This window comes from Natrix helvetica, assembly GCF_964273705.1.
Source record: "Natrix helvetica genome assembly, chromosome: 4".
NCBI classification, from domain to species: domain Eukaryota; kingdom Metazoa; phylum Chordata; class Lepidosauria; order Squamata; family Natricidae; genus Natrix; species Natrix helvetica.
In genome coordinates this window covers 126,276,635-126,295,086 of record NC_138550.1, presented here as the reverse complement: position 1 = coordinate 126,295,086, position 18,452 = coordinate 126,276,635, and the positions used below count along the sequence as shown (strand labels likewise).

General features: G+C 36.6%; 1 protein-coding gene across 1 annotated transcript in view; it reads left to right on the top strand.

Annotated features, from left to right (window-relative positions):
* The first annotated feature begins 166 nt into the window (after window positions 1–166).
* The window catches only part of PRKDC (protein kinase, DNA-activated, catalytic subunit), an 88,331-nt gene continuing 70,045 nt past the window's right edge, over window positions 167–18,452 (top strand). The window contains exons 1-20 of the mRNA XM_081953423.1: window positions 167–725; window positions 2,765–2,841; window positions 3,087–3,179; window positions 4,706–4,780; window positions 4,869–4,971; window positions 5,697–5,809; window positions 7,280–7,379; window positions 8,440–8,495; window positions 8,591–8,621; window positions 8,970–9,127; window positions 10,876–11,022; window positions 11,579–11,743; window positions 11,923–12,091; window positions 13,366–13,415; window positions 14,201–14,338; window positions 14,794–14,946; window positions 15,141–15,256; window positions 15,566–15,725; window positions 17,662–17,748; window positions 18,009–18,128. Of these exons, the coding sequence (XP_081809549.1) occupies window positions 560–725; window positions 2,765–2,841; window positions 3,087–3,179; window positions 4,706–4,780; window positions 4,869–4,971; window positions 5,697–5,809; window positions 7,280–7,379; window positions 8,440–8,495; window positions 8,591–8,621; window positions 8,970–9,127; window positions 10,876–11,022; window positions 11,579–11,743; window positions 11,923–12,091; window positions 13,366–13,415; window positions 14,201–14,338; window positions 14,794–14,946; window positions 15,141–15,256; window positions 15,566–15,725; window positions 17,662–17,748; window positions 18,009–18,128 (2,277 nt within the window). The 5' untranslated portion in view covers window positions 167–559. The remainder of the gene's footprint in view (window positions 726–2,764; window positions 2,842–3,086; window positions 3,180–4,705; window positions 4,781–4,868; window positions 4,972–5,696; window positions 5,810–7,279; window positions 7,380–8,439; window positions 8,496–8,590; window positions 8,622–8,969; window positions 9,128–10,875; window positions 11,023–11,578; window positions 11,744–11,922; window positions 12,092–13,365; window positions 13,416–14,200; window positions 14,339–14,793; window positions 14,947–15,140; window positions 15,257–15,565; window positions 15,726–17,661; window positions 17,749–18,008; window positions 18,129–18,452) is intronic.

Genomic DNA, 18,452 nt, shown 5'->3' with positions numbered 1-18,452 from the left:
CGTCTGCGCGAAAAAGGGGGGAGTTAATACCCGCAGGCCTCTCGCAGGTTTAATATTTGAAGCGGCGTCTTTGAGTGGGGCGGGTGACACGGCGAAAATTCGCTTGTCGGCTTGGTGGAAGGGGCTGCTAATCGAACCATGCGGCCGCGCACGCTTCCAAGGAATATTTTTCCGCGTTGAGTTCCCCCTATGTTCAACTGGTACCGCCCCGTCTCAGCTATTCAGATAAGGAATATCCCATTAATTTCAAAGGAGGAGGGTCGACTAACGTTGTATGCTAATTCAATCTCCAAGCGAATAAGAGTGTCGTTCTTGTGCCGTAATCTTTGACCAGATTGTCCCCTCCGTTTCCAAGTGGCAATGGTTTAATCTTGTAATAATATGCAGGCAGCTTCCTCTTGCTAAAGCCAATGCCGTCATGTTTCCTCGTGCCTGGTAGAGTTGGTTTATTCCTCTTTTGTTCCTCCCCGTCCGGGAGTAGACTTGGTTTCGCCCGCTCCTCTCCCCTTCCCTGTGGGGCCAGAGCTGGTTCCTGCTGCTTGCTGGTGCGGCGGGCGGCATGGCGCTCTCCCTTGCAACTCCTGGCGGTGGGCTACAGGGCTTCCTTTCGCAGCTGCACGACACCCTTCAGAGCTCAGACCCCGTCAGCGCCGCGCTCCACGGCTGCGGTTTAATCCGCTCTTTAGCGGAGTCGTGTGTCATTAGCAGTGGAGACGACATCCTGGGTGTGTAAACCATTCATCAAGCCGTGACCTAAGGTCTCATTGGTTGAGCTTGCCGATCAGAAAGGTTGGCAGTTCGGCGGTTCGAATCCTTAGTACAGGTCTCCTGCGTGAGCAGGGGGTTGGACTAGATGACCTCCAAGGTCCCTTCCAACTCTCTTACTGTTTTACTCTGGTGATCAAATGGAGTTCGGGCTTTGGAGTGTAAATGCAAGCGATACGTTGTTTATTCAGCGAGACTTAATTCGGAATGTTGCAACGGCTGTTATATCCACTTTGGAAGCAGATTGTTTACTCCAGATTCAGTGGTAGTCAATGAGGTGGAAACAGATCTGAAACAAAATTGCACACTAGGACTGAACGCGCAGCCTTGGGAAGTAGGGATAATTCTGCATTGGCAAACACTGGTGCATTAAAACAAGAAACATTTGCTCGGTTACACAACCTTCTAAGGAATGAGTTGTGCATGCGAACTTATAATCGACTTGTTACCCAATGCAGATACTACAACATTTTGTGAGGGTATTCTTTAACAAATGGAGGTTTATTTAAATTACACGAAACTGCTTTACAGAGCTAGGTTCTCAAAAAAAATGTGATATACAAAACTACTGTATAATAAATCTTGGTATGTTGTTTTGAGAAAGCTGCTGGAACAATTTGGTTTCTGAAGCAGCAACAGCAGGGAGATGTAGTGTAACCTAAGGGTTAAAAAATGTTCTTTGGGTTCAGCAACTAAGACCTCTAAACTTCAATTCCCAGAATTCCTTAGTTAGAATGCTATCTAGGGAATTCTGGAAGTTGAAGTCTTCAAAGTTTGCTGAGATTGAGAAACACAGAATGTTGGACTGGGGTTGGAAAGATCCAGCACAGCCAGCTATGGATTCGACTACGTGCTTTTCAGCTCTTCTTGTTTCTCCTTCTAATCTGAGAAAGTTTGTGAGAATGAAATGAATGGCCAGTCACAATGGCTAATAGGAAAGCTGGAAAGAGTTAGTAGAATAGAATATAAAATAACAGAGTTGGAAGGGACCTTGGTGGTCTTCTAGTCCAACCCCTCCACTGCATAGGCAGGTAACCTTATACAGTTTCAGACAAATGGTTATCCAATCTCTTCTTTAAAACTTCCAGTGTTGGAGCATTCACAACTTCTGGAGGCAAGGTGCTCCACTGCTTAATTGTTCTAACTGTCAGGAAAGTTCTCCTTAATTCTAGGTTGCTTCTTTCCTTGATTAGTTTCCACCCATTGCTTCTTGTCCTGCCTTCAGGTGCTTTGGAGAATAGGTTGACTCCCTCTTTATGGCAACCCATTAGATATCTGAACACTGCTATCATGTCATCCCAATTCTTCTTTTCATTAAATTAGACAAATGATGGGTAACCTTGGTGTGCCAAAACTCTGTGTGTGCACTATCACACATGCGCGTGCCCACCCACCTGCGCATGCGTGAACGACCCCCATCTTTGCATGCGCGAGTGACCCCCCCACCTGCACATGCATGAGCGACCTGCCCAACATGCATGCTTGAGCGACACCCACGCACGGGGGGGGGGGGATTTCATCTTCCCCAGGTTCCGGAGGCTTTCCTGAAGCCTAGGGAAGGCGAAAACAGCCAGGGGGGCAGGGGAGACCGTTTTCGCCCTCCCTAGGCTTCAGGAAAGCCTCCGGAGCCTGGGGAGGGTGAAAAATAGGCCCAACAGGTCAACCAGAAGTTCATTCTGGTTGACCTCTTGGGCTGTTTTTCACCCACTCTAGGCTTCAGGAAAGCTTCCATAGTCTAGAGAGGATGAAAAAGAGGCCCAATGGGCCAACCAGAAGTTCATTCCATCATAAATATATGGTCATTGCCAAGCCCCCAATTTTCATCATGTGACCGTGGGAAGGCTGCAATGATTGTAAATGAGAAGATCGATCATGTCACTTTTTTCAGTGCCACTGTAACTTTGAATGGTTGCTGAACCAATGGTTGAGAGTCAAGGATTACCTGTAGAGTATTTGCTTAATTTATTAAAATATTAATCTGCATTTATTCTTCCCTCAGCCTTGCAGATTTCACTCGTGTTTTCTAAAGAAAATGGACTACTATCATTTATTCGTAAGTCGCTGAAAGTTGAAGAGGTAAGTTTAAAATCTAGGGTGAAACTACTTTTTAAATTGTTTAGCCTTGTTGAATATTATTTCTACACAAATTGGGTACATTTTGTTAATGTTGGAAGTTATTTGAATTGTCTCTTCAAAAGCTGTGTGTAGCAAGTAAGTGATCTGAGATTGCAGTGTTTATATATATGTTCATTTCATAAGTCTGATATGAAGCCTTATTTTGTCTGAATGTATTCTTAATGAAGATGATTTTTTTTTTTTAGTTTAGAGAATGCAGAGAAGAAGCATTAAAATTTATTCTTGCCTTTGTGGAAAAGATTGGCCCCAAAGTTCAGCCTTATGCACAAGATGTAAAGGTAGGTCAAAGAAAATTATTTTACAATTTTTTTAAAATGTCAAACTAGATAATTTTGCTGAGCAAAGTAAAATTAATGTTAGGATTAAAATACTAATGATAGTTTTAAAAGCTAATAGTTTCCATTAAATTCTTGAAATATTTCTTCAATTGAAACTTTCGAACATGAGATAATACTTACCTATACTTCATGAGAAATATTTAAAGTGTCTTAAATTTTCCAAACAGATTAGATATGAAAATTGTATTTTGGATGGAAGTCGGGAAAATAAGAAACATGATTTGTACTTCATCTTAATTTCAAAATTTATCTTCAGAATGTACCCTTTTAATATAAAAGTCTGTAACATGCTGGTCCTTCTGAGTCTGAACAATCAACTGTTATTGTAACCATCTCAATCTAGAAATTGTACTATTGTAATATTCTAAACATTGTTCTAATCTTATATTAATACTAATGTTGATGATGATGATGATGATGATGATGATGATTATACAATTGTATCACAGCGGCCAGTTGTTTGGCCGGATTTGGTATTGATTACTAGTCGGGCCCCACCCAGGGGCCTAGGACATCGTAACGTATTTTCGTAATATACGTGCAGTTCCAAGCAGTGCAGCTTTTTGCATTCGACTGATGGTGATTTTGTCAAGTTTTAACTGTTTTAAATGTGTTCCAGTGCTTTTGGAATAGCTCCCAGTGTGCCGATTACCACTGGAATGACCACTACTGGTTTGTGCCATAATCATTGAATTTCAATTTTTAGGTCCTGGGATTTCGCGATTTTTTCATGTTCCTTCTCGTCGACCCTGCTATCACCTGGTATTGCGATGTCTATAATTGTAACCTTATTTCTCTCAACCAGTGTGATGTCTGGTGTGTTATGCGCCAGTATTTTGTCTGTTTCTATACGAAAATCCCATAGGATCTTGACCATCTGATTTTCGGTGACTTTTTCAGGCTTGTGTTCTCAAGTTGTTGTTGTTTTAATATTATAATTTTTGCACAAATTCCAGTGGATCATTTGTGCTACTGAATTGTGCCGCAATTTATAATCAGTCTGCACAATTTTTTTACTACTACTACTACTACTACTACTACTACTACTACTACTAATAATAATAATAATAATAATAATAATAATAATAATATTGTTAATGCTTCCAGATAGAATAATAGATGTCTATTTCATATTCTCTTGTTTTTACATCTGGGATGTTCTGAATGGATGTCTTTTTATGAATACTCATCACTGTTGAAAAGAGATTTAATTTACCCAAAATGTATAGAAAAGACATTGCTAGAACCTGGCTTTTGATTAATCTACCTGAAGGGTGTGAAATATTCTAATGACCAAAATTTTTATGTTGGTAAACATAGGTATCTTTCCGTAGTTTAATATTTTTGAATAAAGTAAAATAATGAGGAACAATTGCCTCACCAATTGCATATTTAAGTTAGAGAATTTTGGTTCTATTGTTATATATAATAATACATTATTACAATTTTTGTCTTTTAAAAATTAGGGGATATGTGTTACTGTTTATACAAAAGACAGATCAGCAAAATGTGGAATCCCAGCTCTAGAGCTACTGATCAAGGTAAATTTGATGGCATAGTTTTACATTTTGCTGTACTTTAAAAAATGATTTGCCATTCTAACCCTTTGCATGTTGAATACCTTTGTAGCTGCTTCAAAAGGTACCGAAAGCAATGGAATGCATGAAGGTTGGAGAAATCTTTAACAAATTTTATGGAGAAATTGCTATAAAAAGCAAAGTGCCTGATACAGGTAACATTTTACTTGTCTATCAGTAACTAAGAGTAAATGGTATGTAGCAAGTATTGTAAATTAGCTAGTGTCCCAAATAATAAACAGATTGAGATATATTCTGACAAAAAGTTTCTAATAAGCCTCTAATAAGATATAAGTAGTATTGAAAGCAAGGAATGATGGTAACCTATGTGACATTGATTTTGTACAAATTTAATCCTACTTAATTGTTTTTAAAATTCATGCACAAATTAACATTTTTTAGACATCAAGATTTGTTCCCCAGGTGATGCAAGAGACCAGCTAAGGAACATGTCATGACAATAAGTTGTATTTTTTTCTTCCCAAGAAAAAATCTAGTTGGATGAAGAAGAGTATTGTGCTGTTTTCAGAGAAGAAATAATCTTTTCACATGCTTTATTTCTTCCCTCAGTCATTAAAAAGTTATTGCTGAAAGCCTGAGCAATGAGTATCATCTTGTGGCAGACTCTTTTATCAAGTTTATTTGTAATTTGGAAAATTAAATTTAAACCCAGTTGTAGAAATTGTATAATTAATTGAGTAATTGATTATATATACAGTGTGATTGGCACCCCTCAGGACAATGAATGCAAATGCCAGTAAGAACTTGGAAATCTATATGTTGCTCTGAATTAAATCCTCCTACATTTGATGATAGGGGAAAGTAATTGGGGTAGTTGACATAAAATATAATCAAGTGATTAAGATGCTTTTTTTTTAAGTGTTGGAAAGGATTTATGAGCTCTTGGGAGTCTTGGGTGAAGTTCAACCTAGTGAAATGATTGACAATTCTGAAAAACTATTCCGCGCTTATCTGCTAGAATTAAAAGTACAGGTAAGAAAGGGTTTTGCATTTGGTATGGACGGTTGAGGTTGATTTTTTTAAAGTGTTGTAATGTTGACTCTTAATACCTCATATATTACTGTTTGTGTTATGATACAGGTTTTAATGGGTTATTCCAGTTCAAATTGAATAGATATTTTTCCATGTGTGCTTTTGAGATATACTGTATTTTTCGGAGTATAAGACGCACCGGAGTATAAGGCGCACCAAGGTTTTGAAGAGGCAAATTTAAAAAAAAAAGTTTTTGCACTCTGCAGACCTCATGAAAACAGGCCCGTTTTTTTTCAAAAAGGCATGAATAGCCTTTAGGAGGTTTGCAGAGCGCTCCGGAGCGCCCCCCCCCCCCCCCCCGCAAAATTGAGCAAAAAACAGTCCATTTTTCGATCATTTCTGTCTTCCCCAACTCCCAGGAGCATTCTGCAAGGCTCCTAAATGCTATGCACGGCCATTTTGGTGAAGGGGGACGGGTTTTGGGAGGCAAAAAATGCTGTATTCAGTGTATAAGGCGCACCCAGATTTCCAGCTCTTTTTTGAGGGAAAAAGATGCATCTTATACTCGAAAAATACGGTATATAAATTTTGAGATATAAATAAACAGGAATTGGCAGAAGTGAGACTTATAATTAACGCAAATTGAGTTAGATATTTGCTGTTTTTATAAACACATTTAATATTTTAAAAAATATTTAATGAGAATTCAGAAATCTGTATATTGTATTGGTTTACATTTTTCTATGTAATGAAGGGCAAAAATAATTTGCATAAGTGGTATTAAAATATAAATAGATGAAAAGGATGCTAAATATTTTTGTAAATATATTAGAAATTATATGTAAGCTCCTGGGAATCGGGCAAAGTTTGTCCTTTATTTACTTGCAACTTCTAATTTATATTTATGCACATTTTTCTGTTGCTTACATAGTATTGTTCTTACACATGTAATTAAAACTTGTATGCGTTCTAAACTTTTTAGAACTGTAAAATGAAACAACTGATACTATGCAGCAACATACTAATATATGCAGTATATCAGAGTGATGAATATATCTCTTATTGCTGTAGAAATTAGCTCACTTCTAACAAGGGCAGTTTTTACAAACCTATCTTTTAGTATCAGTTATTCATTTATAAACAAAGTGTTTATTTAATATATATAAATGGTGCCAATTTGACAGAATTGCCAAATAACTTTAAGACAGTTGTTAAGAACTTGGTTAGTGCTGTCACAACCCTGTATGATTTATTAGCTATTTATGTGTCAGCATTTTCTGGATTATTCATCCTATCTGAAATAACAATGATGAAACGATTCTTTGGTACCCCGTTATACATCAGAAGTACCACATTTATTCCATAATCTGACAATAAATGCATTGCTAAAATGTTGACGCTAATTATTATTGTTACTTCATATCTTCTCTGGTTTTTTTTTAATACAATCATTTATTTTCTCATTTTCAGATGACTTCTGCAACACGGCAACCTAAGTTTCCTATTGTAGCAGGGTGCCTGAAAGGACTGACTGCACTTATGAATAATTTTACCAAATCCATGGATGAAGGTATCTTCAGTTTGCTAAAATAACCCAATGCCATTTTCTTCCTGTATAAAATTGTGTTTCACCAAAAAGGCTAAATCTCTTAAAGGTGAAGACATGGAAACATTGATGGCTTGGGGTATGAACTTTCCAACCTTGACAATGTTTCCATGTCTTCACCTTTAAGAGATTTAGCCTCATTTCACTGTTTGGAATAATTTGCTTCAAGATCGGACCACTTTCAGTAAAATGAAAATGATCAAATTTGTGGTAAAAAAAAATCTCAATGTTGAACCATTTGCACGCATATTTAAAACGAAAAGCCTTCCTAACAGCTTATAAACTCTGGAAACTTTCTATGATTTACTTTCTTGCTTTGTTTGATACTAAAACTGATTTATCAATTTGAGAAGCATTGATATAAAACAAGCTTATGGATACTTTCCTAGATTAATTCATGTATAAAAGGAGCCTACAAATATTTAGAATCTTCAATGGTGATTTTGTGAATTCTTTGGTCTTGGTAGTTTATTTTATTGGAATAGCCTTAATTCCCTTTATTTAATCTGTTGTAATGTAGGTGTATACTTTGCTTTTCTCCTTTTTCTAAAATTATTTTTACACTATTAAAATGTCTGCATTTTTAGTGCCCTTTCCAAGTAGTTGGTTCTGTTAGGATCTAGCAGATTAGCAGATATTTCATAGTGTTTGGATTTCTTCTCTGAAGGTTTTATAAAATTAGGATATGCAAGAGTAGAGTAGAACAAACTGATAAAAATTAAAACTTCCAATTGTTCTCTACAGTTCATTCTGATAATTTTCTAGGCTTTATGGTGTATCTATGTATCTCTACATGATGTTGCATTTTCTGATCATATTGCTTGGCAATGGAAATTCTGATCCCAATTATTGTTTGTTAACCAAGGCCCTACCTGTATGCTAAATAAACATGGTGGATTAGTTTGTTAGGAAGTCCTTGTTGAATTAAAGCAATATGTTGGAATGTACTATTGATATCTTTTATGACATGTGAGAAAAGGGTTAAATTTACATTACTGTGTTTATATGGTTCGCCTATCTACAGATCCCCGAACATCAAAAGAGATCTTTGATTTTGCAGTGAAGGCAATCAGTCCAAAGGTATATATAGTGTCTCTTCTAACTTCTTCTTAAAAGAAAATTCTGACATGTTAATTTGACAAAATATTCTTATTCTGAACCCTTTGAAATTGCAGATTGATTTAAAAAGATATGCAGTGCCTCTTGGTAAGAATTTCTTATTTTCTTATGAAATAGTTCTGTGGTGGCAAAATAATTTCTGTGATAACATATTAATAACATAGCTTTTGTTCTTTAGTTATTTTTTAATTTCGTCTTCCAATATCATCCAATATAATCAAAGTTTAGCCTAGATTGGCATGTGACTTCAATTTAGAAAAGACATAGATATATCATGGTGTTTTTCCCCAGGAAATATTTAAAAAATAAATAACAATTGAACAATTTTGTCAAAAGTAATTTTATAAACAAGTAATCATTCAATCTACTAAAAAAATATTTTGGATATAACTGCAACAATATGGTCAATGTAAATTAAAATGTTTACTTTTACAGCTGGTCTACAATTATTCAGTAAGCACGCTGTTCAGTTCAGCACTTGTCTTTTAGACAATTATGCCTCCTTGTTTCAAACTATGTCCAAATGGTGTGGCCATCAAAATGCAGAACTCAAGAAAGCTGGTCATTCTGCGTTGGATTCATTTCTTAAACAGGTACCAAAAATACAACTATCTGGCAGAATTCCTAGATTACCCTTTTTTAAAGCCATTTTTCGCCCTCCCCAGGCTCCAGAGGCTTTATAGGAGCCTGGGGAGGGAAAAAAGAGCCTCCCCACCCCACACCCCTTGCTCGGAGGGTCGTTTTGAGCACTCCGAAGGTTTCAGGGAACCCTATTGAAGGTCCCTGAAGCCTTTTGAGTGCTCCGAAGGCTTCAGGGAAGCCGCTTGACAGTCCCTGAAGCCTTTTGAGTGCTTAAAACGACCCTCCGAGCAAACTGGAAGTGACTTCCTTTTTGCTCGGAGGGTCGTTTTGACTGCTTCAGAGGCTTCAGGGAAGCCTCCTGAAGGTCCCTGAAGCTTCTGGAGGGCTTCCGGGGCGGTGAGAGAGGCTGTTTTCACCCTCCCCGTGCTCCTATAAAGCCTCTGGAGTCTGGGAGGGCGAAAAAAGCATGCAAAAATGGGGGGGTCGTGCCTGTAGTGCGCGCATGTTCACTGGGGGGGTCGTGCATTGCATTATGGGTGCAGCACGCCTGCACACGACCCCCCATATGACATATTTTTCAGAGTATAAGATGCATCAAGATTTTGAAGAGGCAAATTAAAAAAAAAGTTTTTGCACTTTGCAGTCCTCCCAAAAAAGCCCATTTTTCGCAAAAACTGGCCTGTTTGTCAAGAAAAAGGGCATGCATAGCCTTTGGGAGGCTTATAAAGTACTCCTGGAGGCTAGGGGGGGGGGCAAAATTGAGCAAAAAAACGGCCCTCCTAAAGGCTCTGCACCGTCCTTTTGGTGAAGGGGCGTGGTTTTGGGAGGCAAAAAATGTGGCATTATTCAGTGTATAAGATGCACCCAGATTTTCAGCCTCTTTTTTGAGGGCAAAAGGTGCGTCTTATACTCCGAAAAATACGGTAGTAAGAAATGAGTTATACACTCTAGCTCTAGCCTGGCATACATTTTTCAAGAAGAATGGAACGGCTTTAGATCAGTGAATTCAAAAATTTTCAAAATCTATCTAGGGGCAACCATATTTTATTTATTTTCTTTCCTTTTATGTTCATTAATATTGGTGGCTCAGTGGCTAAAGTGCTGAGCTTGTCGATCAGAAAGGTTGGCAGTTCCGCGTTTTGAATCCCTAGCACTGCGTAATGGAGTGAGCTCACGTTACTTGTCCCAGCTTCTGCAAACCTAGCAGTTTGAAAGCATGTAAAAATGCAAGTAGAAAAATAGGGACCACCTTTGGTGGGAAGGTAACAGCGTTCCATGCACCTTTGGCATTTAGTCATGCTGGCCACATGACCACGGAGATGTCTTCAGACAGCGTTGGCTTTTCAGCTTTGAAATGGAAATGAGCACTGCCCCTTAAATTCGGGAACAACTAGCACATATGTGCGAGGGAAACCTTTACCTTTAATATTTGACTGGGTTCAGAATTGTGAGGGTCTCAGAGATCCATGAAGGCGTGGAGAGGTTATCCAGAGTTTATTTGCATTTTGAAATGCAGATCTTCCTTTCATCTCTTAAATGATATCTGATTTCATGGCCTCTAGAATTGTAGGCCTCTTTAAAGTATTATTGTTACTTTTAATGCCAATAGATCATTGCTTCTTGTTCCTCCAAATGTGTTAGCATTTCATTACATAATTTTGGAAAACAATTGGCAATGTTAATTATAGATAAATGTAAGACAGTGGAAAATATTTGAATATTCAGTGATAAAATTACTAATTTTATGTATGATTTTAAGATTTCATCAATGGTTGCCAAAGATGTTGAAATGCATAAGAGCAAGTTACACTTCTTTATGGAAGAATTTTATGGTATCATCAGAAATATGGATGCCAGCAACAAAGAACTGTCCATTGCTATTCGTGGTTATGGACTATTTGCAGCGGTATGTAGTTTTCTTCATGATATAAAGGTATTCTGAAGGAATGCAATGCTACAAATGGGAATAAGATTTTATATCTGGCACGTCATGTTCTGTAGAAATGTTGCTAATTGTTTATAATGTTTTAATAAAATTTAAAAATACAAAGATAAAAACCCCAATATATACTAAGAAAAATATTAAAAAGGTTAAAAATTCCAAGAGAAAAAGAAAAAAGGGGAGGAAGAGAAGGCAAAAAGGGAAAATATATTAAAAAGAAGAATGAAACAAAAATATAAAAAGAAATGACTTCCATCTTCAGCAAGACAAGTACAATCATTTTCAATAATTTAACACCTTCTTTAATATTCCAACCAAAGATTTCTTTATCCCATGTAGAAATCTTGTTAATTCCTATGCTATACTGCAAGTAAAATTCTGCTTGATGTGAATGCAGACTTTAGGAACATTGCAAATATAGAAGAGGATTTCCCCTTTTTCAAATTGAAAATTGATGTATTTTGCATATTCCTGACCTTAACCTTATATAATATTTTTTTGTATTTTCTCCACTTAAAAGCCTTGTAAAGTTATCAGTCCAAAGGAAGTTGATGTCATGTATGTGGAACTCCTTCAGCGCTGTAAGCAAATGTATCTGACTGAGGCAGAAACAATTGATGATCATGTGTATCAGCTCCCAAGCTTTCTTCAATCCATTGCAAGTGTTATATTCCACTTGGACATTGTAAGTAAGCAGTGTAAACCTAATTTGTGAAACTATTTGTATGTTCAGGAAATATATGGACCTCTACTGATGAAGATGCTGGTATAATTTGGGGTGTGTGAAAAATACAACAGATTTTAGACCTTTTAGAAAACAAGCAACTGCTTTTTTTTTTATATCTCTTCTTGTTCTTCTTCTAGATTCCAGAGATATACACTCCAGTTCTTGAACGTCTTATGATAGTTCAAATAGATAACTTCCCGCAATATAGTGCCAGGATGCAAACAGCATGTTGTAGGTCTATTGTGAAAGTATTTTTGGCTTTGGCAGCAAAAGGCCCGGTACTATGGAGTTTTATGAGCACTGTCGGTAAGTATTCTATAGTGTACAAACATGCATTGTTAAGTATGAATTTAGGTTTGAATAATATTATAAATTTAAGGAAACAGTAGTGATAGCATTTCCTGATAATTGCCATTTAACATTTGCACCAATCTTGTTCAGTTAACAACTGGACAATTTTAAGATACCATTTTCAATGTGAAAAGGAGAGAGTTTTTAGAAGTTTTTTCATTTTCTTTGAGTTTAGTGGCTAGTGCAAAGTTGTCATTGTAAAACTTAATTGTGAGTACAGGTAGTCTTCAATTTATGACCATTGGTTTAACAACAGCTGAAAGTTACTATGGCCATGACAAAATGGCTTGCATTCTATCCTTGAAGTTACCATTCTTGCACCACTCCCATGATCACATGATTGTAATTTGGGCATTTGGCAACTGGCTTGCATTTACTTAATGAGTGCATTGCCTAGCCATCGAAATTCAGGTCCCAATTGTGGTCATAAGTCAAAGACTAACTGTTGCAAAAGTCTGACATAAAATTGTATTTAGGTTCGTATTTAGGCCCCAGAGAAGTACAGCAGATTGATCGTTGCAATACCAGTCTCCCCTCTGTAATGGAAACATAGAGTTTTTGTTGCATTAGGGCAGGGGTTTCAAACTCGATTTCATTAAGCGCCACATCAGGGTTGTGTTTGGCCTCAGGAAGCTGGAGTGGGTATGGCAGGGTGGGTGTGGCCAGCTTGATGTCACTTGTGAGTGCCTGTGGTGGCCCAAGCACTCTGCCAGAGAAAACAGGCTCCCAAGCTCTGTTTTCAGCTGCGACGACCTCCTGCAACCCTCTGCCAGCAAAAATGGAGCTTGGGAGGGCCGTGTGCAGCCCTCCTGAGCTACGTTTTTGCTGGCAGAGGCACCCAAGGGGCAGTCCCTCACTGTTTCTAGGGTGGCACCGTGGGTCAGATCTAACCACCCTGCGGGCCTCGAGTTTTGATACCCCTACATTAGGACATTGGCAGTATGAGCTATGATGGCGCAGTCCTTGAAGTGTAGTAGTGCAAGCAACTTCTGTTGCCTGCCGGCTGCCTGTAATTTGGCAGTTCAAATCTCATCAGGCTCAAGGTTGACTCAGCCTTCCATTCTTCCGAGGTCAGTAAAATGAGGACCCAGATTATTGGGGGCAATATGCTGACTCTGTAAACCGCATAGAGAGGGCTGTAAAGCGGTATATAAGGCTAAGTGTTATTGCTATTATTTGAGGCCAGCTTATTGAAATATTAAATTAAAACAAGCTGTCTTCATTTTCAGTGCATCAGGGTTTAATCAGAATCTGTTCAAAACCACTGGTCTTTTCAATGGTAAGTTTACTGGGAATTTGTGGAATTAAATGTGTATCTACAGAATTGGAAAAGTACTTATGTGCAATTTAGTGGCAATTATACAATTGTAAATTTCAACAATGTTCTCCCTTACCAGAAAATTTAGAATGTGGTGTACTGATATAGAGGAATGACTTTGGGAGACTGGTTCCAGAGACGCTTCCTAGGAATTATCTGATAAGAGACAGCATAGTCCACAGCTGGATAATGGGGGGGGGGGGTAAGAGGCTCAGAAGAGACCCCTATTTTTTTTAGCGTAGTTCAACCCAATACTGTCACTGTGGAGTGCCGCTGTATAGAGCAGCCAAAGGGGCAAAGAAGGAGCTGGAGATAGGTGAATAGGGGAGTAGAAGCACCCCTATAGTTGTAACTGGGGCTGCAAATCCCCAAATGTTGATCATATGACTATGGGGTACTGCAGTGGCCATAATTTTGGGGATCAGGCACAAGTACCACTAAACAAATGATCATAACTCAAGGACTATTTATATCCATTTTTAATTTTCATTTGCCTTTATGTTAATGCAAACCTCTTGATCTCTATTGCAAGCAACACAAATAGGAATCCCAGCAAATGTATTAGGAACCATTCAGCACTTTTCAGTTAATTTGCATTGTACAAATTAGAGATGAAGGCATTTCGAAGAATATTTCAGTATGTCTTGGCAAAATGTTTCTGCTTATTTATTATCATGGAATCTAAGATTAAGTATTGAGAACTACATAATTTTACTCCTAGTTACTTCAACATTGCAATCTTTCAGGGTTTTTTGGGGAAGAATGTTTCCACATCAGAAGAATCAAATTCATCTGGAGAAGTAAGGACTGGGAAATGGAAAGTGCCTACATATAAGGATTACCTGGATCTCTTTAAAACCTTACTTAGTTGTGATACAATGAAGGTAAAGAAATTTTTTACCAAGGTTAAGAATAATAATTCATTGTTACAATCCATCATACAATTTCTCCTGGAAAAAACTATAAATAGTTTTGTCTCCTTGTGCAGTCTTTCTTCCACCTTCATCTTATGAGATTATAGTTGTTCAAAGTTTTCTTTTTCCTCATGTCCAGTTCCATATTTCAAGGTCTCATATAGATGTCACGATCAAATAGCTGGGCATCAACACAAATGGCCTCTCCAGTGCTTTTGGCACTGGAGTTAAATCTTTCTTGTTTTAAACAAACATCGAAATACAATGCCATAAATACATTTGACCAAAAAAGAGTTGTAGAGCTCCTAGGTTTGGGATTTCTATATATATATCACTTATTTTAAAATATCTGCATTTTCCTGATACATTTACAAAAACTCAATATAGTGTGCAATAGAAGAGATTTCTTTCTTTCTCTATTAAAGGACATGCTGTTGGCAGATGAAGCCTGTTTAACTGAAAACTCACCACTACAGTCTCTAAATCATCTGTTATATGATGAACTCATTAAATCCGTCATAAAAATAATTGGTAAACTGGATCTTACGGTTCAGAAACAGAATATTAAAGAAGAGAAGGTAGGATTTAATTTTAAAAAAAATAAACATTAATATAGAATTATTCAGTCTTGACCCCACCTATATTATTGTTTTCAAGGTCCCTTATTGGGTTTTTGTTCTTATTTGAGAAGTTTGCAAGAATTTTATAATAGACATTTTGGCAAACTTGAAAATCAGTTCCAAAACTGCTTCTGATACTCTTTTTTTTTCAGGATGGAAGTGAAGGGGATGCTCATCTGACAATTCCTACCTCTGATCCAGCTGCAAACCTTCAGCCATCTAAGCCTAAAGACTATTCAGCCTTCATTAACTTAGTGGAATTTTGCAGGTATAATAGGAGTAAAAAAGCAGCATTATGTGCGAGATGCATCATTTAACATACTGTGTTTTTATCATTCTTACTAAAAAGACATATCTTGACAACACTTCACAAATGTTCCATTTACTTATTTAGGATTTTTTAAAGTAGTTGAAATATTTGTGTTTGACTCTTTGGTTGATTGGGACATCCTAGGTAGGTGCTTATTGAGAATTGTTTTCATAGATCATTGCTCAGTTTGCCCATCTGACCAATTTTCAGATTCTCATCTGACTTTCTAGTCCATTTGTTTTTGTTCTTCTTTCCAAACCTATGCAGAGAGATCCTTCCAGACAAGCATATTAAATATTTTGAACCATGGATTTATTCATTTGGCTATGAACTGATTATACAGGCCACACATTTACCTTTTATTAGTGGATTTTATAAGCTGCTTTCCATTGCGATGAAAATTGCAAAGAAGACTAAATATTTTGCGGTGAGTAAGCCATCCCAGCCATTTGGGGGGGGGGGAGGGGCTGTTCAAAGGATCACTGAAGTTGTGTTGGTCTGTTCACACCTTCATATTTTAGGTATAATTGTAATTCGTTTTAATAAGGGAAAGGTAGTACAGTATTGAGCCATTTTTCTACTTCCAATTTCTTCTCTTTTCTCTCACTGAACCCATGGTTCATATTATTTCTTTATCACATTAGTTATAATTGTAGGTTTTCTCCTAATCGGAATTTGACATTAATTACAAGTTTGAAGTGAATTATAAACATTTTAGATACTGGAGCTGGTCATGGTTCAGACTGATGGAGATTAGGAGCAATTCTGATGATTGATGCATAATCTCTCAATTGGGTTTTTACAAATATTTGCATACAAATGAGAAGTATCATTTGGATTTTTATAATATTCCAGGGGAAAATAGGAGGAGGAAGGTATGGGGTGTGTTCTCTGCCTTAAATTCTTTATAAAAATGATGACATGGGGGAATTAATAAATTAAATAAATAAATAAATAAATAAATAAATAAATAAATAAATAGTTATTTAAAAGCATACTCCATTATTTTCATTTTCTGAAGAAGTTATTATATCGCAGAGCAATAACTTTAAAACACAGCATTATAACCCCTCCTTGCTTGATGACATTTCATTCCAACAATTTGGTCATTAAGTAAAAAGATTGTAAGTGAACAGGAAGGTTCTTCCTGAGCTGCTTTTCTCCATAGCAGAACACTTCCTTGAAAAGTGTTAATCTCAAGATAATAAGTTTAATAATCAGTTGATTAGCTGGCTGCTTTAAACTGACCAAACCTTAACCAGTTTCATGCTGAAGGCTTTTCTTGCCAAGCACATGAAAGTTTGTTATAAATGCAAGCATTGGTCAGAAAATGATTTTTTTATTACTGTTTATTACCATCATATTACTGCATGGTTACTAACCAATGCAGTCGCTAAATGCTGAGTGAGCGTATTGGAAACGGCTTTAATTGGGAGATAGATTTCAACTACTCCCAGGACCTTATATTGTGATTTTCTGACCTTGATTTGTTGATTGCATTTTATTTAAACATCAAGTAACCAAAGGTAATTGTACACTGCTCAGAGTTGGCGGTGAACTGTCAATAAACCCTTTTACATACATACATACATACATACATACATACATACATACATACATACATGCAACAGAAAAGGAGCTGTGTATGTTAATGTGTCATATTAAAATTCTTTTACTCAGCGGCAGGCTTAAATGTATAGTATTTTTAATTGAGATGTGAAAGTCCTTGAGATAGCTATTGTGTGCCCAGCTTGTAGTACAGGTGCCTTAAAGCATGTTTCTCAGCCTGAAAAACTTGTAGCTTAAACTTAAAAAATATTAAAATTTAAGCCTGCTGAAATTGACAAATACTTCCTTATAGAAAAGACATCAAAATTGAGAAGACCTTGCTTTTCACTGAAGCCCTACTCAGTCTTCATCTGTCTTATATGTTTTTCAGAGACTTGAAGGTACCACTGTATATGCGAGCAAATGGGACTTTTGATATACTTGCTATATGTTTTCTTAGGATGTTAGTATTTCAGTTATGCACAAAAAGAGAACATTGGCCAGTGTAATTCATTTAAAAATTAGCAAAATTTTAAAAACAATTGTATTCTAAATCAAAACCAAATTCCAAACACTCTTCAAAGGAAATTATATATAAGGATATTGTATTTATTATTTTATTTATTATTTATTTTATTTCTTAGATTTTTAGACCGCCCCTCTCCCAGAAAGGGACTGTAGTAATCTTTGAAACTTACTTTTGTTTGGTACATGGAATTGCCTAACATTTTTACATTATCCAAAAGGTTCTTTTAAAAAATGAAACACAAGATTAATAAAATCTGTACAGTTAATCCTATTTTGTCTTTTGCCAGGGTGTCAATCCAGAGAGTACGAAAAAATGTCCTGAAGACCCAGAGAAGAGTTCCTGTTTTGCATTATTTTCTAAATTTGGAAAAGAGGTTATTTATATTATTCTTTGAACTGTGCTAGTAGCGTTTGCAGCGATGCAAAAGCCAAAGAATTCTAACTTATCATCTTTTCATTTATATTTTTTCTTACTTTAAATGCATGACCTGTTGATTTTAGTTAAAAGCACACTTTTGTGGGCTTATTTTAAAAGAATATTGTTGCTTTTTTTGAAGTACAATGAATTATTTTTTACATTTATTCATTTGTTCAAGTAACATGTTTTATTTCCATTAAAAAATTCTTACTTCAGGTAACTGCAAAAATGAAGCAATACAAAGATGAATTATTGGCATCTTGTTTGACTTTTGTCCTTTCTCTGCCATATAACATTATTATGCTTGATATCAAAGCATACATCCCAGCTTTACAGGTGGGTTAATGCAGTGATTGAATAATGCAGAATTTTTATTTTTGTAATTTTGTTGTTATTCTTTCCTTCATTTTACTTATACAAAGTATATTTTCATGATGCTTCAGTAATATGAGCCGCGGTGGCTCAGTGACTAGAAAATAGTACTGCAGGCTACTTCTGCTGACTGCAATTTGGCAGATCAAATCTCACCAGGCTCAAGGTTCACTCAGCCTTTCATCCTTCCAAGGTTGAAAAATGAGGACCCAGATTGTTGGGGGCAATGTGCTGACACTGTAAACCATTTAGAGAGGGCTGTATAGCGCTGTGAAGCGGTATATAAGT